The 23,855-nt window shown below is 38.9% G+C and overlaps 1 protein-coding gene across 5 annotated transcripts in view; it reads right to left on the reverse strand.

Annotated features, from left to right (window-relative positions):
* Positions 1-23,855, reverse strand: part of LOC110965491 (neuronal growth regulator 1-like) — a 667,889-nt gene that overhangs the window by 182,016 nt on the left and 462,018 nt on the right. For all 5 annotated transcript variants that reach the window (XM_051947044.1, XM_051947042.1, XM_051947041.1 and 2 more), the window contains exon 3: positions 4,400-4,525. In XM_051947044.1, coding sequence (XP_051803004.1) covers positions 4,400-4,525 — 126 coding nt within the window. The remainder of the gene's footprint in view (positions 1-4,399; positions 4,526-23,855) is intronic.

Below are 23,855 nucleotides of genomic sequence, written 5' to 3' on the forward strand. Positions count from 1 at the left end.
GCTTTACTGTAGTTCAGCTGTTTTAAAATGCAGTTTAATGAGCACAGAGAGCAGGAGAGAAGCTAACAGATGCTAACAGAGCTAACAGATGGAAAGACGTGTCCGTGATGTGGTCTGACATCTAAACTCTGCTCAGAGTAAAAACCATCGTTTTGTTTTATGATCATCGAAAGATCACCCTGAGTCCTAAAATATCAGATTTTTTACAAACTTTTGCATTTAATGGAGTCACATTTTGCTACAGTCGCTTTTTTTCTAAAGCTGTGTTGTCCTTGTTGTCTAGAAAAGTTGGTGTTTTTGTAGGTCATTAATCTCCACTGAGGTCTTTGTCATGGCGCCCCTTTACTATCTACATATGCCACTGGTATTTTATTTAGCAGTGGCATATGTATTTCCTTGATTTGTTTGTGTTTTTTGTATTTTCTGTTCCAGTTCCTGTCCATCAGTAAGCAGCTGTAACTGGATTTAATTAGCGGATTTTTACAGGTGTCATGAAACCGTTGCAGCCTCCGTGCTTCAGATCATGTTGGACTCTTTAACGGATCATTCATAAATGAGATAAACATTTCCATACGCTGTATTCCTGTTGCCCGTGCAGCGGCTGCATATCCCAGAGATTTATCGACAGGTAATTAGCCTGTTCCAGCCTTCAGCTGGAGCACGTCCTGTAGAATCGCCTTCACTACCAGCGGCTCACACATCTCGTGGCAAACGGCTCTTTTCTGATGTGCTGGGAGACAGTCTGTGATTACATTTAGTCCCGGCCCTTTCATTTGACCAGCATATCATTTCTTCCTGGCACACTTCAAAGTGTGGACACTTCAAAGTGGAACCAGCGACTGCCACTCGGACTCGGAGGACGGCTCTTTTGATCATCTTCTGAAAACTCCCCGAACGCAATCAGGGCAAGCACGCCGAAGAGGAGGATTTGACAGCCATAAGATAAATGCAGTCATCCTCACAGCGATCAGATAAGCACAGCATGCTCTAATCCATTAATATGAAAATGAGGGAGGCCAGGAGAGGCTGGGGGGGGGCTCTGCAGCAACACTTAAACGCTCTGGAACGACTTTCCAAAGGAGCCATTCAAGATTTAAAGCATTTAATGATGTGTGTGCCCAGACCAGCAGCCACATCAATAAATTATGACCATAATAATAAAGAGCTACTCTGCTGATGCACCTTAAGTGATAGTTTACAAACCAACCAATCAGAGCTCTGCTTGCAGGGATGTGTTTATTCATGGCCTTGAGTGGCTAACAGAATGTTCTGGCTCTGAAAAGACATATCTGAGCAGAAACATTTCTTTTTTAAATATCTTTCAGCTGTTTGGTTACCTGAGATCAGAACATTATTACAGACTGCTGGAGATGACCTGCTTTTAAAATAAACTCACTGAATGATTCAGGAACCAGCTGCTCATGGAAATATTGATTACAGTTCACCTCACACTGAGATGATCTTTATCAATTTATACAGTTAAAACTTTAAGGTACATCTGTTTCCTCGTTATGTTAGATGGAGCTGAACTCAGCAAACACAATGTGAGTTTATTGATTTCACACCAGTTCACTGTACAGAGGAACCACTGATGCCTGAAGGGAGAAGATCTGTTCTACAGGTGAAACTATGGACACACAACAAGAACACTAAACCAACTCTACCTTTCCACCTACTATACTCCTATAATCCTCTCAGTTACGACCAAAAACCTGCATCAAGTTCAATGAACAAACATGCATTTAACCGTCAGCGGTTTGATTATAGAAAGAAAAGAAACACAACCTGACAACCAAACAAAGACCAAAAACAAGCTAAACCAAATGTCTAATCATTTTCTGGCTGGATGGTTTCCTTATTCAGATAATAAATACATTCTTCTTCTTTTTTCAAATTTGATTGAATTTACAAACACTTTTAGTGAATAATTGTGTGAAATAGGAAGAACAATTTAACCAATTACAAATATATTCACCAATAAGTAAGAAGAAGAAGAAGAAGGTCATACATGTCAAAAAAGTATTGAAGATTAGTTGCAGTAAGAGGAGTAGCAGCAGCTAGCAGTGGGAACCATGACAAAGACCTTAGTGGAGGTTAATGACCTTGAAATCCCTCAAATCTTCTGGAACAATGTCTCTGTACCCTAGTGGCATATGTAGATATTAAGAGGCACCATGACAGAGACTTGTGGATAATGACCTCTGACAAACCAAGTTCTTCGGAAACAATGCCCCGATGTTCTACTGGCATATGTAGGTAGTAAAGGGGCACCATGACAGAGACCTCAGTGGAGGTTAATGATAGCCTAGCCACGCTAGACAACCCACGGCAACAAATTTAATACTCTGCCAGGGTGGGTCTTGTTACCCTCCATAAGGCTCGAGGTTGGATGCTCCTAAAACTGGCCGGACCAATCACCATGAAGTGTAGAGTCAGAAGGCGGGCGTAACTAAGTGACGACAGAGGTGCAACAATTCTGTCGTTGAGCTCCATTAGCACTGACTCTGAATAATCTTTCTGTTAACATGTCTGTAATATACTTGAGCTTCACCCATTGACTGTATAAATAAGGCTTCACCGAACTACCGCATCCTCTGATTTCCGGCGCTCGAGGAGCCTATTCGTTGCACTGATTGGTTGTATACCTACCCAATTGCTGCAGAGTGATTTGAAAGACAACCTTTTAGCCCGCCTCCCTCCCCGTCGAGAGTTCCTAGACCCTTGTGCCTTCAGACCTGGGTCAAGCACAGCTAGGCTAGGTTAATGACCAACAAAACCCCAAATCTTCTCGAACAGTGTTTCTATGTTATATATGTGCATTTGAATTTATTATTTAATGTTGTTTTATTTCTTGTTGTCATGCACTGTCCAGTAGAAGCTATTTATATTTTCGTCATGCCATGTATGCAGACAGTAAAGCTGTTCTAATATCCTAGTGGCATATGTAGATAGTAAAGGGGCACTACAAAAAAGACTTGCTTGACAAACCAAAATCTTCTAGAATTTGTTGGTGTATCCTACTGCCATATGTACATAGTAAAGGGGCACCACGACAGTTTCGTGACAGTTAATGACCTCTGACAAACCAAAATCTTGTAAAACAATGTTCCTATATCATAGTGGCATACATCGACAATAAAGGGACACCATGACAGAGACTTGTGTGAAGGTTAATGACTTACAAAACCCCAAAATTCTCAAGAACAGTGTTCCTAAACCCCCAACACCCCCCACCCCCCCACATGTCTCTACTGGGGGGAGTCGGGTGGGTCCGCTATGTCCCGTTCTGCTGCGCGGGCCTTGGGGCTCTGGCTTTGTTGGGGGGGGTCGCTCCGGGCTCCTGGGCTGGGTCTCCGCTTGGTGGCTCCTGCGGGGGGGCTGGGTGGACCTCCTTGGGCTGGAGGGGACAGCTCCCTCCTTTTGGTGGAGGTTTTCATGCATGCCAGACTCACCACACTGTCACTTACCAAAACTCAATAGAGTTTGTTCCTCCGGTTGCTGAGTCAGTGGAGGTTGCTGGGTTAGTGTCTGTGGATCTCACTCTGCTCTATCTATCCTTCTTGTGGCCTCCTGACATCTTCATGATTGATCCAGTTGGGATTTTGTCGTATTAGGTGTTTGTGAAGGGTTTTAGATTTGTAACTGGTTTTAAGGTGTGAATTAAAGAGTACAAACAACTAAAATGCACCTTTTCTCTTAGAACACTGTCTATGCCTCACCTTTCTGTCTGTCCTGTGTTTTATGTTTCACTTGGGTGTGCACTGCCCTCAATGGCATAATGTAGGAAACAGCTTGAAATAAACATGATAGGTTAATTTGCCATGAGGGCCGGTGATGGTCACAGTCACAAAGAAGAAGAAAAAATTTGCACATGAAGCTTAAGCAATGACACCATGAGTGGTTGGTGTCATTTTTGAGCAGATATGCAGACAAAAAAAATACAACAGTGTTCCTATATCTCAGCGGTATACGTAGGTAGTAAAGGGCCATGATAACAAAGGGTTGTATGAAGGTTAATAACATCTGACAAACCAAAATCTTCTAGAATAATGTTCCTGTATCCCTTCAAGGTGCTTCTGCTGGTTCTTCTTTATAACTGAGCCACAGAGGACAATGATCCAGCTTCGCTCAGCCTTTAACCACACAACAAAACTACACAATTCCAGGTGTTTTCAACTCGCTTTTGAAGGAGCTTCCTTTATTCAGTCATGACTCCTTCCAATCATATCCATTTCTCACCGTAGCCCTCCTCCTTTCTATCTCTTCATCTGAAACCCTTCTCTCAGAGCTCTCTCCTCCTCAGACGATCACCTACTGATTCATCTTTCCTCATTTCCTGTTCATCCATTTATCTATACATCCATTCATTAACAGGTATGTGAGGGTGAAGTGAACTCACCTAATGGGGTTATGTGTCTCCAGGAAATACTCGGCTCCGGTTTCCCACTCGCTGTACAGATGAGCGACACGTTGCTGCCTTCGTTTACTGTGATGTTGGATGAAATGTCGTATATCTTGGGAGGAACTGCAAACAACAAAACAGAGAAAAGATGGTGCTACATCCACATTTATCATGTATATATGTGAGATACATTAAAGAGAACAGGAAACAGTAAGAAGTGACCCGTGCTCCAGTTCTGAGTTTAGAAATACAGGTGATGCTTCAACATCACACAAAGTAGGTTGTGTTGAGCCTCCACATGTTGTGTTGGAGTTAGTGTGGGTTAAGCAGGTGTGCAGAGGAGACCTGCTAAAAAGCATCATGGCATGAAAAGGTGTCCTGATGTAAGAAAACCAGAGAGCGACCCATTACTTCAGTATGTCATGACACCTCAAGGGGTCTAATTTTGGTTTGAACAAAGAGACTCAGCAAAGAATCAAGAGGGAGCTGCTTTTAATTAACCCGCGACAAATAACTATTATTTTTTTCAGCAGGGAAAAGAGAGTAACACGCTGCTCAGGCGGCAGGATAACTTACTAAATAAGGACTTAATTAAACACACACTCCTGCTCGTGCTCTGATATTTTATCACATTACTGTTGTATGTACTGAGTAAGTTAAAACACCAACAAAACGTCTTGCATCAGATTGCAAAATGGGAACATTGCCTCTTGTCCTACACTCTGAAAATAAAAGCAGCCACATAAAAGATCCACTTCTGAAAACTTGTTTATTTCATTCATCCATCCAGAAAACAGGTCACAGAATATGGCAGCACTTACATGTTGGTAGCAGAGCATTGTGCGAGTTTGGCTAGAAACAGGCGCCATGACAAAGACTTTTATGACTCTTAATGACCTCCAACAAACTAGACTCTTCTGGGAAGATGTTTGTATATCACAGACAAACCAAAATCTTCTAGAACAATATTTCTACATCCTCATGGCATACAGAGATAGCAATGGGCACCATGACAAAGACTTGTGTGGAAGTTAATGACTTACAACAAACTAGACTCTTCTGGAAGCTTGCATATCACAGACAAATCAAAATCTTGTAGAACAATGTTTCTGTATCCCAGTAGCATATTAAATTAGTAAAGGGGCACCACAACAAAGACTTGTATGAAGGTTAATGACCTATAAACCCGAAATCTTTTAGAACAATGTTCCTATACTCTAGTGGCATATGCAGATAATAAAGGGGCACTATGACAAGGACTTGTATGAAGGTTAATGACCTCTGACAAACCAAAATCTTCCAAAACAATGTTCCTATACATAAATATATAAATAATAAACTGGCACCATGACAAAGACTTGTGTGACTCTGAATGACTTCTGACGAACTGCAACCTTGTAAAACAATTTCTTACGTACAGTGGCATACATTAATAATAAAGGAGCACCATGACACCGACTTGTGTGTAGGTTAATGACCTACAAAACTCCTAAATTCTCTAGAACGATGTTCCTATATCTCAGTGGTATATGTAGGGAGTTAATGGACATGATAGGGAATTGTATGAAGGATAATGACATCTGACAAACCAAAATCTTCTAAAACATTGTTTTTATTACCCAGTGCTAAATGTTGACAGTAAAGATGCATGATAATAAAGACTTGTATGGGCTTTAATGACTTCTGACAAACTGGAATCTTCTAGAACAATGTTCTTGTATCCTAGTGGTACATGAAAGCAGTGAAAGGGCACTATGACAAACACTTTTGTGACTCTTAATGACCTCTGACCAGAGCTCAGATATAGAAAAAGAGTGAAAGTTTTGTGTCCACTGCAAGAAATAGGTTTATCTGCATCAGGAAGATGTATTTTGTGTATTTTAGTCATTTGAACAAGTAATGGATGACTGACTTTTAATATACAGCTGATGGAGGAAAAGCAAATAGTTATTTAGAAACCCCTAATGTGATCCCTAGACCGCTGGTTCTACTTTATGTCATCAGATAATAAGTACTAAAACCTGAAATGAACGTGAAGTTCTCTGACTTAGGGCTATATTCTGATTCATACGAGTCCATGTGACAGAAAATAACGGTTTGTTAAGTGTTCATGACTCATTCAACTCTCTGTTGAAACATTTACATGTCAGATTTTGATTGTTTTTCAGTCAAATGTGGGCCACTATATGATGACCTGCAATTAGGCAGCAAGATAACCAAAAAAAAAAAATTAAATCAGGAAAATCAGTGGATTTGTAGATCTGGAAACAGTTTAGGATGCTGTGTATCATAAATCTTAGAAAGTGTGTTGTTAGAAAGAGTGTTTTTAATGAAATAAAAGTAATTTTCTGGTGTCTGAGAGCAGCTCATCATCAGACTCTACTGGACATCACTACTATCATCATCATGTCTACTGCACATCACTACTATCATCATCATCATGACTCTACTGGACATCACTACTATCATCATCATCATGACTCTACTGGACATCACTGCTATCATAATCATCATGTCTCTACTGGACATCACTGCTATCATCATCATCAGACTCTACTGGACATCACTACTATCATCATCATCAGACTCTACTGGACATCACTGCTATCATCATCATCAGACTCTACTGGACATCACTACTATCATCATCATGTCTACTGCACATCACTACTATCATCATCATCATGACTCTACTGGACATCACTACTATCATCATCATCAGACTCTACTGGACATCACTACTATCATCATCATCATGTCTCTACTGGACATCACTGCTATCATCATCATCATGACTCTACTGGACATCACTACTATCATCATCATCAGACTCTACTGGACATCACTACTATCATCATCATCATGACTCTACTGGACATCACTACTATCATCATCATCATCATGACTCTACTGGACATCACTACTATCATCATCATCATCTCTCTACTGGACAAGACTGCTATCATCATCATGTCTCTACTGGACATCACTACTATCATCATCATCATCATGACTCTACTGGACATCACTACTATCATCATCATCATCTCTCTACTGGACAAGACTGCTATCATCATCATGACTCTACTGGACATCACTACTATCATCATCATCATCATGACTCTACTGGACATCACTACTATCATCATCATCATCTCTCTACTGGACAAGACTGCTATCATCATCATGACTCTACTGGACATCACTACTATCATAATCATCATGTCTCTACTGGACATCACTGCTATCATAATCATCATGTCTCTACTGGACACCACTACTATCATCATCATCATGACTCTACTGGACATCACGACTATCATCATCATCATGACTCTACTGGACATCACTACTATCATCATCATCATGTCTCTACTGGACAACACTACTATCATCATCATCATGACTCTACTGGACAACACTGCTATCATCATCATCATGACTCTACTGGACATCACTGCTATCATCATCATCATGACTCTACTGGACAACACTGCTATCATCATCATCATGACTCTACTGGACATCACTGCTATCATCATCATCATGACTCTACTGGACATCACTGGTATCATCATCATGTCTCTACTGGACATCACTACTATCATCATCATCATGACTCTACTGGACAACACTGCTATCATCATCATCATGACTCTACTGGACATCACTACTATCATCATCATCATGACTCTACTGGACAACACTGCTATCATCATCATCATGACTCTACTGGACATCACTGGTATCATCATCATCATGTCTCTACTGGACAACACTACTATCATCATCATCATGTCTCTACTGGACATCACTTCTATCAATTATCATGACTCTACTGGACATCACTATTATCATCATCATCATGTCTCTACTGGACATCACTACTATCATCATCATCATGACTCTACTGGACATCACTTCTATCATCATCATGACTCTACAGGACATCACTGCTATCATCATCATGTCTCTACTGGACATCACTACTATCATCATCATGTCTCTACTGGACATCACTACTATCATCATCATGTCTCTACTGGACATCACTACTATCATCATCATCATGTCTCTACTGGACATCACTGCTATCATCGTCATGTCTCTACTGGACATCACTACTATCATCATCATCATGACTCTACTGGACAACACTGCTATCATCATCATGTCTCTACTGGACATCACTACTATCAATTATCATGACTCTACTGGACATCACTACTATCATCATCATCATGTCTCCACTGGACATCACTACTATCATCATTACGACTCTACAGGACATCACTACTATCATCATCATGTCTCTACTGGACATCACTACTATCATCATCATCATGACTCTACTGGACATCACTGCTATCATCATCATGTCTCTACTGGACATCACGACTATCATCATCGTCATGTCTCTACTGGACATCACTTCTATCAATTATCATGACTCTACTGGTCATCACTGTCATCATCATCATCATCATGTCTCTACTGGACATCACTACTATCATCATTAGGACTCTACTGGACATCACTACTATCATCATCATGTCTCTACTGGACATCACGACTATCATCATCGTCATGTCTCTACTGGACATCACTTCTATCAATTATCATGACTCTACTGGTCATCACTGTCATCATCATCATCATCATGTCTCTACTGGACATCACTACTATCATCATTAGGACTCTACTGGACATCACTACTATCATCATCATGACTCTACTGGACATCACTACTATCATCATCATGTCTCTACTGGACATCACTTCTATCAATTATCATGACTCTACTGGTCATCACTGTCATCATCATCATCATCATGTCTCTACTGGACATCACTACTATCATCATTAGGACTCTACTGGACATCACTACTATCATCATCATGACTCTACAGGACATCACTGCTATCATCATCATGTCTCTACTGGACAACACTGCTATCATCATCATGTCTCTACTGGACATCACTACTATCATCATCATCATGTCTCTACTGGATATCACTGGTATCATCATCATGTCTCTACTGGACATCACTTCTATCAATTATCATGACTCTACTGGACATCACTGATATCATCATCATGTCTCTACTGGACATCACTACTATCATCATCATCATGTCTCTACTGGACATCACTTCTATCAATTATCATGACTCTACTGGACATCACTGATATCATCATCATGTCTCTACTGGACATCACTTCTATCAATTATCATGACTCTACTGGTCATCACTGTCATCATCATCATCATCATGTCTCTACTGGACATCACTACTATCATCATTAGGACTCTACTGGACATCACTACTATCATCATCATGTCTCTACTGGACATCACGACTATCATCATCATCATGTCTCTACTGGACATCACTTCTATCAATTATCATGACTCTACTGGTCATCACTGTCATCATCATCATCATCATGTCTCTACTGGACATCACTACTATCATCATTAGGACTCTACTGGACATCACTACTATCATCATCATGACTCTACTGGACATCACTACTATCATCATTAGGACTCTACTGGACATCACTACTATCATCATCATGACTCTACTGGACATCACTACTATCATCATCATGACTCTACTGGACATCACTACTATCATCATCATGACTCTACTGGACATCACTACTATCATCATCATGACTCTACTGGACATCACTACTATCATCATCATGTCTCTACTGGACAACACTGCTATCATAATCATGTCTCTACTGGATATCACTACTATCAATTATCATGACTCTACTGGACATCACTACTATCATCATCATCATGTGTCTACTGGACATCACTACTATCATCATCATCATGTGTCTACTGGACATCACAACTACAATGTAAAAAAAACTAAATTTTACAGTGAAATCTCAAATCCTGACGATAAAAATCTGTAAACTCTAAAAGAGTTTGAGGCAGTTTAACAGTCAATCACCCTAAACATTTTCATGAAGAGAAAATCATGATTTTTAGATTTTTTTTTCATTTATTAAAATATATTTCCGACTCCTGCCCAGTTTTTATTGGAAAAATCCTGTATTATGTAGAACAATACTGTAATTTTTACATTTAACTCTTGAACAGAATACAGTTTTTCCTTGTTAAATATATATGTTTTTGTGTTGATAATGGAAAAGCTGTCATATTTATAATAAGTTACACAAAGTTTTTTTGTATTTGGTATTTTCCTGTAAATTTTTAAAGGTTAAAACTTTTTTTCCCAGTAAAATATGGAATGAAACATGTTTTTTAACCTTAAAATCAGCAATATCACTGCATTTCTTTACTGTGAATGCAGTGAATGTTTTTGCGTGATTTTATGGGAATGTCCCACAGCTGCCGGAATTTCACCATAAAAACAACTTTTTACTTTTTTTTCCCAGTGCAGCATCAGTGGAAGTTTGTGGGCTCTGAATTCCTCCTGGAGCTTCGATGTTAAAAGCTTCGGTATTTAAGCTGCTGAAAACACAGCAGCCTCCGCAGAAGGCATTCAAACACATTTAAATAAATGCACATGCAGGTCCACGTGCACACACACACACACACACAGGCTGATGAGGCACTATTTTAATCTGCTAGATTTGGATCTCAGAAGCAGCTTTTCTGCTGCTCAGTAATGGATTCTCAGTCTTGTGGGTCTGACTGTTCTCCTCTGATCCGCTCACAGTCCAACAAAAGAAAAGTTGATTCAACATTTTCCAGAGTTCCTCCTCACAGCTCTCCTTAAAGCCTCGTGGTCTGCTTGTCATTGAACTCTGTTCTCGTTTATTATCATCACAATGCAGAGGAGCTGCTCAGAGAACAGAAGAATAATGGAGAGATCCACCTCCAGCCCGTTATTAGAGCTCTAATATTCTACAGCCAAAGAAATGACCATCTTTATTCTGATTTATGGCTTTTAAAGGCTTTACAGTAAACTCTAACCTGATCATTTATTTTCACTATTAAAGACATAAACAGTCTGTTATCTCCTAAATATACTCTAAACAATCCTTCATAGGGTCCGTTTCAGCTCCTCATTAATGATTAAAGATGAACTCACACTGATTCAGTCTGTTCACACCATTTAAGGAGTTTTATCCACAGAATCATTTCATACTGGGTCTAATTCTACCTACATTTAAACTAAATTCTGGCAGTAACTTCATTATAACTGAAGTTTTCTGTTATTTCATCAAATCAACACAGTTCCAGATGTTCATGTTGTCTGTTAGCGGATCTGTCGTCTGAACAAACACAACAGTTAAAGCTCAGCATCAAGACTTCTACACATAAAGTAATGAACTGAGGAATATTTGACCATCAGCAGACTTTAACTCTTCTACCTTCAGCTCAGCTAGAACTGGTGAAGATAAATGACGAAGTTTCATTTGAAATCTGCTACGACACAAACAAAAACACAAAAATAAAGTCAAAACCTGCAGACATAAACCAAACTAGACATAAAGCAACACGAGGATTTAAATGTGTGTCAGTTAAAACGTCATTAGGTAACATGGAAAATTCCTTTTAAAATGTGATGAAAACCAGTTGGAACAGCTTCATTTCTAACTGAAATCAGCTTAAAAACGTGTGCTTTGTCACCATTACTGGTTTATTGGTTTTACTGGTTTTACTGGTTTTATTGGTTACTGGTTTTACTGGTTTTGTTGGTTTTATTGGTTTTACTGGTTTTATTGGTTTTACTGGTTTTATTGGTTTTACTGGTTTTACTGGTTTTATTGGTTTATTGGTTTTACTGGTTTTATTGGTTTTACTGCTTTATTGGTTTTACTGGTTTTATTGGTTTTACTGGTTTTATTGGTTTTTATTGGTTTTCCTGGTTTTAGTGGTTTTACTGCTTTTATTGGTTTTACTGGTTTTACTGGTTTATTGGTTTTATTGGTTTTATTGGTTTTACTGGTTTTATTGGTTTTACTGGTTTTATTGGTTTTATTGGTTTTACTGGTTTTACTGGTTTTATTGGTTTTACTGGTTTTATTGGTTTTACTGGTTTTACTGGTTTTACTGCTTTATTGGTTTTACTGGTTTTATTGGTTTTACTGGTTTTATTGGTTTTATTGGTTTTACTGGTTTTACTGGTTTTATTGGTTTTACTGGTTTTACTGCTTTTTATTGGTTTTCCTGGTTTTATTGGTTTTACTGCTTTTATTGGTTTTACTGGTTTTACTGGTTTATTGGTTTTACTGGTTTTATTGGTTTTACTGGTTTTATTGGTTTTATTGGTTTTACGTTTTACTGGTTTTATTGGTTTTACTGGTTTTACTGGTTTTATTGGTTTACTGGTTTACTGGTTTTATTGGTTTTACTGGTTTTATTGGTTTCTTGGTGGCAGGTTTTAGGGTTTTCAGAGAACAAGTTTTCAGAACCTTTCAGCTAAATATAAAACCATCAGTTTCATACTTGAGACTGGAAATAAGGAAATCAAAAATCAAAATCATTGTTTAATCAACAGACACCTGCTGATGTTAAAAACGGCCCAGATTCCACCGATGGAGGAAAAATTGACTCCAAGATTTAATTTATGAAAAAACAAGCAAAAAGTTTTAGTAAAATGTACTTCAACTAGAAAAAGAACAGAAAATGGTTAAAAACATGAGATTGTTTTAGCACCATTTGGTGAGTATCTGAGGAAAAATGATTTTATTATAAAATGTAGAATGCACCCATCATTAATATTTTTAAAATGAAGAGGAAAAACCTTCTTTTAAAGTTAATGGAGGAGGTGTGAATGAGCTGCAGTGTTGTGGATGGTGTAGAGGACCAGAGGTCAGCTGGATGAAGGTCTCTGCTGTCAGCTGTTTACTCGCTGTAGGACCTTCTGTTGACGTCTCCTCAGCCTCTGATAGCACCAAACTGAAAATGTTGAGTTGTCTGCTGATCCTATCTGAGTTCGGCAGACAGAGCTTTCCAGAGGTTCAGATGAAGAACTAAATAAAAGATCATGAATCAGATCAGTGTGAGAGAAGAAGACGAGGAAATCCTTCATCTTCTGGAGGAGAACAGCTTCACAAACCTTCACTCTGACTTCTACTGAATCACATTTAAAACTTTCCTTCACAATCATTTGGTGCATTTTCCAGTAAAACCTCTGAATTATAATGACATGTGCTCTAAAAAATAAATAAAAGTGAATTTATTTTGCAAATCTGGAAGCCTTAGGTCCAGAGAAAATCTGTTCAGAACCGCTGGAAGATTTTAATGCCCAGAAACTGTCAGAAAAACACTAAAAGTCTGAGAAATAATGATTTAAACTCAGTAAAACAGTAACTTAATCATTCTAATGTGAAAGGACGGCTACAGACAGCATTAAGTAAAAAGCTAACGGGTAAATTATGCTTTTTTTCTGTAACTTCATTAGATATTAAACATTCAACAAAATAGTTTAATTTTACCATCAAATGTGAAACGAACAAATTATCCATTTGTAAAATCAGGTTTCATGTCATCGTTTACAGCTTTGGTCTGCTTTTTCATATCAATATTTTCTGTGATTTTTCTCGATATTAGGAAGGATTAGAGTCTAACCCTATTTTAATAGATGGAGGTTCTCCTGGACTTTATTTATTTATTATTTAATAGATGGAGGTTCTCCTGGACTTTATTTATTTATTATTTTAATAGATGGAGGTTCTCCTGGTCATTATTTATTTATTATTTTAATAGATGGAGGTTCTCCTGGACTTTATTTATTTATTATTTTAATAGATGGAGGTTCTCCTGGTCATTATTTATTTATTATTTTAATAGATGGAGGTTCTCCTGGACTTTATTTATTTATTATTTAATAGATGGAGGTTCTCCTGGTCTTTATTTATTTATTATTTAATAGATGGAGGTTCTCCCTGGTCATTATTATTATTTTTAATAGATGTGAGGTTCTCCTGGAACTTATTATTTTATTATTTTAATAGAATGGAGGTTCTCTGGGACTTTATTTATTTATTATTTTAAATAGATGGAGTGTCTCCTGGTCATTATTTATTTGATTATTTAATAGTATTGGGAGGTTCCCTGGACTTTTATTTATTTAATTATGTTGTAATAGATGGAGGTTCTCCTGGTGACTTTATTTTAATTTATTAATTTTAATAGATGGGGTTCTCTTGGTTCATTATTTTATTTATTTAATAGATGGGAGGTTCTCCCCTGGACTTTTATTCATGTTATTATTTAATAGAATGGAAGGTTCTCCTGTGTCTTTATTTAATTTATTATTTTAATAGGATGGAGGTTCTCCTGGACTTTATTTATTTATTATTTTAATAGATGGAGGTTCTCCTGGTCTTTATTTATTTTATTATTTTTTAATAGATGGAGGTTCTCCCTGGTCTTTATTTATTTATTATTTTAATAGATGGAGGTTCTCCATGGACTTTATTTATTTATTATTTTAATAGTGGAGGTTCTCTGGTCATTATTTATTTATTATTTTAATAGATGGAGGTTCTCCTGGACTTTATTTATTTATTATTTTAATAGATGGAGGTTCTCCTGGTCTTTATTTATTTATTATTTTAATAGATGAGGTTCTCCTGGACTTTATTTATTTATTATTTTAATAGATGGAGGTTCTCCTGGTATTATTTATTTATTATTTTAATAGATGGGAGGTTCTCCTGGACTTTATTTATTTATTATTTTAATAGATGGAGGTTCTCCTGGACTTTATTTATTTATTATTTTAATAGATGGAGGTTCTCTTGGTCATTTATTTATTTATTATTTTAATAGATGGAGGTTCTCCTGGACTTTATTCATTTATTATTTAATAGATGGAGGTTCTGCCTGGTCTTTATTTATTTATTATTTTAATAGATGGAGGTTCTCCTGGACTTTATTTATTTATTATTTTAATAGATGGAGGTTTCTCCTGGTCTTTATTTATTTATTATTTTTAATAGATGGAGGTTCTCCTGGTCTTTATTTATTTATTATTTAATAGATGGAGGTTCTCCTGGACTTTATTTATTTATTATTTTAATAGATGGAGGTTCTCCTGGTCTTTATTTATTTATTATTTTAATAGATGGAGGTTCTCCCTGGACTTTATTTTCTACTTTAATAGATGGAGGTTCTCCTGGTCTTTATTTATTATTTTAAATGGACGCCGGTGTCTCCTCCAAACACAAAACGCCATGAGGTTTCCTGATCTGTGCACAGATTTCTTTAATCAGCAGTGAGCAGTACTTTGGAATTGGATTAGAGCAGATCTGAGTTTTACTTTCCAGCTCTGCAAACAAATCCTTGAAAGGTTTTTCAGTCGCTGCCGTACGATTCAGAAACGACTCCTCCACAGTTTCCTGGGGGTTGTTCAGATAATGCAGACGGATTAGAAGCAACACAAGCCGTGTTTCCAGGCTGTATTTTAGCTCTTCCTGGAGGTTTTCAGCTGCTTTCCTGACTCCAGTCTGCTAATTAGGTGTCAGGAACTAAACACAAACACTGACAGATTATATTACTCAACGGATTACCTCCATTTGCAGTGTCAGGAAGCAGGCGGGGATCATCTGCAGCTCTTAATTTGGGGAAAAGTTTATCCGAGCAGAAAGAAAAATCTGTCATTTAGAAGATGTAAAGTTTTTTCTTGTGTAGATTTCAGCCTCTCATATCGTTTCAAAGCCCTCAGGCTCAGTCGGTCGACTCCTTTAAATCCTCTGAAACACATCTAACGATGATCAGAGATGCACATTTAAGTGATTTTCTGAACTGATAGTCGTCCACATTAACAGTTCGCTGTTCTAATGGATGAAACACAGCAGAGTTCCTCCAGAAGCTGAACTTTATGATGAAGAAATACATGTGACTCACATAGAAGGACGACGTATGGAAGTTACATCATCTTAGACAGCTAGAATCAGGGGTGAAAGTAGTTTTAAATTCTTGCCGGAACTATTAGCAATAGTTCCGGACCGTTCTGGCTTACTTTCACCCCATTCCGTCAATGATAACCATTGTAAATCCTGTTGAAAGTTTTTCAGCCAATCACAAGAACGTGTGGAATTTCACGTGTAATTTATTGCTCGTCCAGTGCAATAAATCAAGCGCACCTATTTGCTATTGGCTGCTACTGGCCATAACAATCGCTGTGTTACGGAAGTAGACACGCATGCGCACTCACGTACTGCTGAGTGAACTCCGGTTGATATCTATGGATAGCAGGCAGGCCGGGCGGCGTACCCATAGATACCGGTGGAAGAGTGGCGTACCGCCAGCAGATCTTTTCCCGGAACTGCGTTCCGCCACCAGATCTTTTGCCGGTACGCAGTTCCGGACCGTTCAGGCTTACTTTCACCCCTGGCTAGAATGGAAGAATCCCAATAAAACAGGCTGAATATTCTGTTCTGGTATCGTCTCTAGCCGCCACAGAAGTCTCTGTCATGGTGCCCCTTTGCTAGCTAAACCCACAACAAATACACAACAATTAAAAACTGAAATAAAACCACAAAACTGATCATCAAACAAATTAATTTATACATGAATATTCCCGTGACTCTTTGCTAACATGAAGCTGCCTGAATCGATTAATTTACAGCAGATTTCCTGAAATGCATCTTCTGTCTTCTTGTTTCTGTACTTTTATTAGTTCAATTATTAATGAAAATCAATCACAGACACTCCTTGTAATGGATGTTCTGAAGCTTTTAAGCAAATAACTGTTCCGGATTCTAGCCCATAAACTCTGGGTTAGCTCTGCCGTGCTAGCATTATGCTAGCATTATTAAACAGATCAATCTCAATCACTTCCAGCAGGAAAAACAACCAGACTGCAATAATAAAAAGCAATAAAAACACTGAGGAAAAGGGATGTTTTCTTTTTCTTTCCATTTATTGGAGCCCAGCAGCGACTGAGGAGGAGCCGGACATAAAACCTCATCAGCTTTCTGGAAACTCTTCATGTTCAGAGATCTGCCGGGTTAATAACGGCCGAGACAAGAGGAGCTGCAGCACACAGCAAATGGCTGCAGACAGAAATAGATTCCTGGCAAGTGCACATTAGTTGATGAACATTATTCCATAATGGTGTCATTAGGTATGATGAATCCAGTGGTGGAGCCTATTAATGTAGAGCAGCAGTCTGCCTGAAGGAACGCTGTTCCAGAATGGCGATAAACGGAGATAAACTGATCTACTGCTGCAGAAACATCTCAGATAAACTGATCTACTGCAGCAGAAACATCTCAGATAAACTGATCTACTGCTGTAGAAACATCTCAGATAAACTGATCTACTGCTGTAGAAACATCTCCGATAAACTGATCTACTGCTGTAGAAACATCTCAGATAAACTGATCTACTGCTGTAGAAACATCTCGATAAACTGATCTACTGCAGCAGAAACATCTCACTTAAACTACACAAAGGAATAGCTTATTTGAAAGGTTTCAGTCAGGCTTCAGGATGCATCATAGCACAGAAACCACTCTGGTGAAAGTTACGAATGACCTTCTCAGATAATGGACTAGTCTCTATACTTATTTTGTTGGACCTTACTGCAGCATTTGACACAATCGACCACATAATTTTATTACAGCGTCTAGAACATTCAATTGGCATTAAAGGGACAGCACTGGACTGGTTTAAATCCTACTTATCAGACTGGTTCCAGTTTGACTCTTCTGAGCATACTAAGGTTAAATCATGGAGTTCCTCAGGGTTCTGTCTTAGGACCGATACTTTTCACATTATACATGCTTCCTTTAGGCATATTATTAGGAAGCATTGTATTAACTTCCATTGTTATGCAGACGACACTCACTTGTATTTATCTATGAAGCCAGATGAAACTGATCAGTTAGCTAGACTGCAAGATTGTCTTAAGGACATTAAAACCTGGATGACTTTTTAACTTCCTACTGCTAATTCAGACAAAACTGAAGTCATTGTATTTGGCCCCAAACATCTTAGAAACTCGCTTTCAAGCAAATAGTTACTCTGATGGCATCACATTGGCCTCCAGTACTACTGTGAGGAATCTTGAGTTATTTTTGACCAGGACATGTCCTTTAACTCACACATAAAGCAAGTCTGTAGGACTTCCTTTTTTCACCTGCGTAATATTGTAAAAATCAGGAACATTCTGTCTCAGAGTGATGCAGAAAAATTAGTCATGCTTTGTTACTTCCAGGCTTGACTATTGCAATTCCTTATTATCGGGTTGTCCAAATAGCTCTCTCAAACATCTACAGTTGATCCAAAACGCTGCTGTGAGAGTACTGACAGGAGTTAGCAAAAGAGATCATATTTCCCCTATACTTGCTTCTCTTCACTGGCTTCCTGTTAAATCCAGAATAGAATTTAAAAATCCTTCTTCTGACATATAAAGCTCTTAATAACCAATCTCCATCATATCTTAAAGATCTGATAGTACCTTATTATCCTAGTAGAACTCTTCGCTCTCAAACTGCAGGCTTACTTGTTGTTCCTAGAATTCTAAAAGTAGAATGGGAGGCAGAGCCTTCAGTTATCAGCTTCCTCTCCTGTGGAACCTGCCTCCCAGTTTGGGTTCTGGAGGCAGATACCCTCTCCATTTTTAAGACCAGGATTAAAAACGTTCCTTTTTGACAAATCTTATAGTTTGGGCTGACTGGGTGAACCACAGGGGTTCGGCTGTGTCTTCATTTTGCACAGCTGACTCCCTCTTGGAACGTCCCTTCGTTCTGCCTCTAGTCATGCTGCTATAGGCCTATAGGCTGCTGGGGGACTTTTCTTGACGCACTGAGCCCTTCTCTATCTACCTTTACATTTATATGTATACTGTTATTGCAGTACATTCACTCTGTTTCCCCCCTGTGCTATTTCTCCGAGTGTCCCTGGTCCAGAGCTGGATGCTTCAGATCTGCGGTTGATGTTCCACCAGCTGGTCCAGTCTCCACCATGTCCACTGTGGGATGCTGCTGCTGACCTTCCTCCAGCCCTCTGCTTCCAACTCCCCTTTTCCACCAGTCAACTCTGCATTGCCTTCACTATACTGTTATGCTAACTTACATACTGTTTTGAATTTTACTGCTAGCTATATATGGAGTATGTTTAATGTCAGAGCCGTACATCATAAGAGTAAACTATGAGTCAGTTTTCAATGTTAGCTTATACTTTGTTTGTGTCACATATCCTGTCATGCATGTATCCAAATGTGTGTTGTGTTTTCCTTGCTTTCCCACCCCTCCCTCTTCTCCCATCCTTCCCCCTTGCCCTCCCTGTCCTTCTCAACCCCCCCGGCCAGCAGGCAGATGGGTCCCCCCTATATAGAGCCGGGTTCTGCTCGAGGTTTCTTCCCTGTTAAAAGGGTGTTTTCCTGCCACTGTCTCCTTTGGGCTTGCTCTGGGGGTCAGGCATATGGATTCTGTAAAGCGTCTTGAGACGATTTGACTGTAATTGACGCTATATAAATAAAATTGAATTGAATTGAATTGAACCATTTGGTCCTCTGCTCTGCCTTACCCTCTTCATCTTCTTCACCACCAGGGTCATCCTACACACCACCATCCTATGCTGTCTGGCTACACTCTCACTACCACTACTTTGCAGTCACTGATCTCCTTCAGATTACACCGTCTACACAAGATGTAGTCTACCTGTGTGCTCCTACCTCCACTCTTATAGGTCACCCTATGTTCCTGCCTCTTCTGGAAGAAAGTATTCACTACAGCCATTTCTATCCTTTTGCAAAGTCAACCACCATCTGTCCTTCTGCGTTCCTCTCCTGGATACCAAACCTGCCCATGACCTCCTCATCATCTCTGTTTCCTGCACCAACATGTCCATTGAAGTCTGCACCAATGACAACTCTCTCACTTCGAGGGATGCTCTGCATCACTTCATCAAGGTCCAACCAGAATTTCTGCTTCTCCTCCAGCTCACATCCTACCTGTGGAGCATACCCACTAACAACATTGAACATCACACCTTCGATTTTCTAGCTTCAGGCTCATCACTAGATGGTTTAGATTCATGAGGAGCTGGTTAAGATCCATGAGAAGGCTGGTTTAGATCCATGAGCAGCTGGTTTAGATCCATGAGGTGCTGGTTTAGATTCATGAGGAGCTGGTTAAGATCCATGAGAGGCTGGTTTAGATTCATGAGGAGCTGGTTAAGATCCATTAGAGGCTGGTTTAGATCCATGAGGGAGCTGGTTAAGATCCATTAGAGACTGGTTTACATCCATGAGAGGCTGGTTAGATCCATGAGAGGCTGGTTTAGATCCATGAGAGGCTGGTTACATCCAGAGAGGCTGCGTTTAGATCCATGAGAGGCCGGTTTAGATCCATGAGAGGCTGGTTTAGATCCATGAGTAGCTGGTTTAGATCCACGAGGAGCTGGTTTAGATCCACGAGAGGATGGTTAGATCCATGAGGAGCTGGTGTTTAGATCCATGACAAGCTGGTTTAGATCCATGAGAGGCTGGTTTAGATCCATGAGAGGCTGGTTTAGATCCATGAGAGGCTGGTTTAGATCCATGAGGTAGCTGGTTTAGATCCACGAGGAGCTGGTTTAGATCCATGAGAGGCTGGTTTAGATCCATGAGGAGCTGGTGTTTAGATCCATGAGAAGCTGGTTAGATCCATGAGAGGCTGGTTTAGATCCATGAGAGGCTGGTTTAGATCCATGAGAGCTGGTTTAGATCCATGAGAGGGCTGGTTTAGTTCCATGAGTAGCTGGTTTAGATCCATGAGAGGCTGGTTTAGATCCATGAGAGGCTGGTTTTAGATCCATGAGTAGCTGGTTTAGATCCACGAGGAGCTGGTTTAGATCCACGAGAGGCTGTTTAGATCCACGAGGAGCTGGTTTGATCCACGAGAGGATGGTTTGATCCATGAGGACTGGTGTTTAGATCCCATGAAAGCCTGGTTTAGATCCATGAGAGGCTGGTTTAGATCCATGAGAGGCTGGTTTAGATCCATGAGAGGCTGGTTTAGATCCGATGAGAGCTGGTGTTTTAGATCCATGAGAAGCTGGTTTAGATCCATGAGAGGCTGGTTTAGATCCATGAGAGGCTGGTTTAGATCCATGAGAGGCTGGTTTAGATCCATGAGAGGCTGGTTTAGTTCCATGAGTAGCTGGTTTAGATCCATGAGAGGCTGGTTTAGATCCATGAGAGGCTGGTTTAGATCCATGAGTAGCTGGTTTAGATCCACGAGGAGCTGGTTTAGATCCACGAGAGGCTGGTTTAGATCCACGAGGAGCTGGTTAGATCCACGAGAGGATGGTTTAGATCACGAGAGCTGGTTTAGATCCACCGAGGAGCTGGTGTTTAGATCCATGACAAGCTGGTTTAGATCCATGAGAGGCTGGTTTAGATCATGAGGAGCTGGTTTAGATCCATGAGGAGCTGGTTTAGATCCATGAGAGGCTGGTTTAGATCCATGAGGAGCTGGTTTAGATCCTGAGAGGATGGTTTAGATCCATGAGGAGCTGGTTAAGATCCATGAGAGGCTTGGTTTAGACCCATGAGGAGTGGTTTTAAGATCCACGAGAGCTGGTTTAGATCCAAGAGAGCTGGTTTAGATCCATGAGAGACTGGTTTAGATCCATAAGGAGCTGGTTTGATCCAAGAGAGGCTGTTTTAGAGCCACGAGGAGCTGGTTTAGATCCATTAGAGGCATGTATGTCTGATTCATGATGTTGTATTGATGTGTATTATGGAATGTGATGTCTGTATTGATGTGTATTATGGAATGTGATGTCCTGTATGATGTGTATTACAGCAAACAAAAGATACACAGAGACAAACAGCTCTGGTGAAAGTTACTAATGACCTTCTCATAGCATCAGATAATGGACTAGTTCTATACTTGTTTTGTTAGATCTGAGTGCAGACGTTTGACACAATCGACCACAAATTTTATTACAGCGTCTAGAACATTCAATTGGCATTAAGGGACAGCACTGGACTGGTTTAAATCCTACTTATCAGATAGGTTCCAGTTTGTGATGTCAACAATAACTCTTCTGAGCATACTAAAGTTAATCATGGAGTTCCTCAGGGTTCTGTCTTAGGACCTTATACTTTTCACATTATACATGCTTCCTGCAGGCAATATTATTAGGACATTGTATTATTTTCCATTGTTACGCTGACGACACTAGTTGTATTCATCTGTGAATCAGATGAAACTAATCAGTTAGCCAGACTGCAGGACTGTCTTAAGGACATAAAGACTGGATACCTCAGGATCACGAGGTTCCAGTGAGGCGATGACAGCCTGAGAGGAAGAGAACCACCAGAGAACCATCAGAGAACCATCAAAGAGTTTCTACCCAGAAACGTTTCCACATCCAGATGTTTGATGGAAGTGCTGCATGCGTTTAAAGCCACAGATGTTTTTATTTTACAGATATTTACTATTATCTGAAAGCATGATTATCTATAATAAGGATCAAAATATTTTAAATCATTTTAAATTACAATTTTACAGTTTTCTCTGTTTTGCCAAATAACTAATAAAATTACAGCAAAAAGTATTAATTTACAATAATTTATTAATTTAAATTGACATAAAACAGACAAGAAATGTCAAAATCATTTCCTTTTTTAAATATTTGACAGTAATATTACACTATGCTTTATTTATCTGTATTAAAATCAACAAACATAATATTTGAGACATATTTGCCATCAGGTGAAAGGAAAACTCTACATATTAAAGGTTGAAAAATAGTAAATCATTGTTTTAAACGGTTATTTATTGATATTGACAGTAAAACTACATGCTTTTTTATTATCTGTATTTAAATCAGCAAAACATATCTTATTTTACAGGTATTTACTATTAGTTGGAAAAAATAATTATCTTTATTAAGGATTAAAATATGGCAAATTATTTCTCTTAAACTGTAATTTTACAGCTTGTCCCTGTTTTGCTGAATGTTAGAAAATAGCTAATACAATTACAGAAAAAAGTATAAGTTTTCATTAATTTACATCACTACAGAACAGGGTCCAAATTAAAAACCCTTTTTACATTTGACAATAAAATTATTCCTTTTTTATCTGTATGAAATTAAGGGAAAACTATATTTTAGAGACTATTTGCCATCAGATGAAACATTCTATAAATTAAAGGTTGAAAATGGACATTCTTTTTATTTTACCTCATTTAACAGTAGAAGTATTATTTCTAAACTAAAACTGCATTAAGATCAAAAACACATTTATTTATTCTTCCAGCTGTATGTCCAACATCCATCCATCCATCCATCCATCCTCTATCCAACCGCTTTATTCCTCACTAGGGTCATGGGGGGTGCTGGAGTCTATCCCAGCTGACTCAGGTGAAGGCAGGGGACACCCTGGACAGGTCACCAGTCTGTCACAGGGCTACATATACAGACACACAATCACACTCACATTCACACCTACGGACAATTTAGAGTAACCAATTGAACCTCACATGTTTTTGGACTGTGGGA

This window comes from Acanthochromis polyacanthus, chromosome 4 (assembly GCF_021347895.1).
Source record: "Acanthochromis polyacanthus isolate Apoly-LR-REF ecotype Palm Island chromosome 4, KAUST_Apoly_ChrSc, whole genome shotgun sequence".
NCBI classification, from domain to species: domain Eukaryota; kingdom Metazoa; phylum Chordata; class Actinopteri; family Pomacentridae; genus Acanthochromis; species Acanthochromis polyacanthus.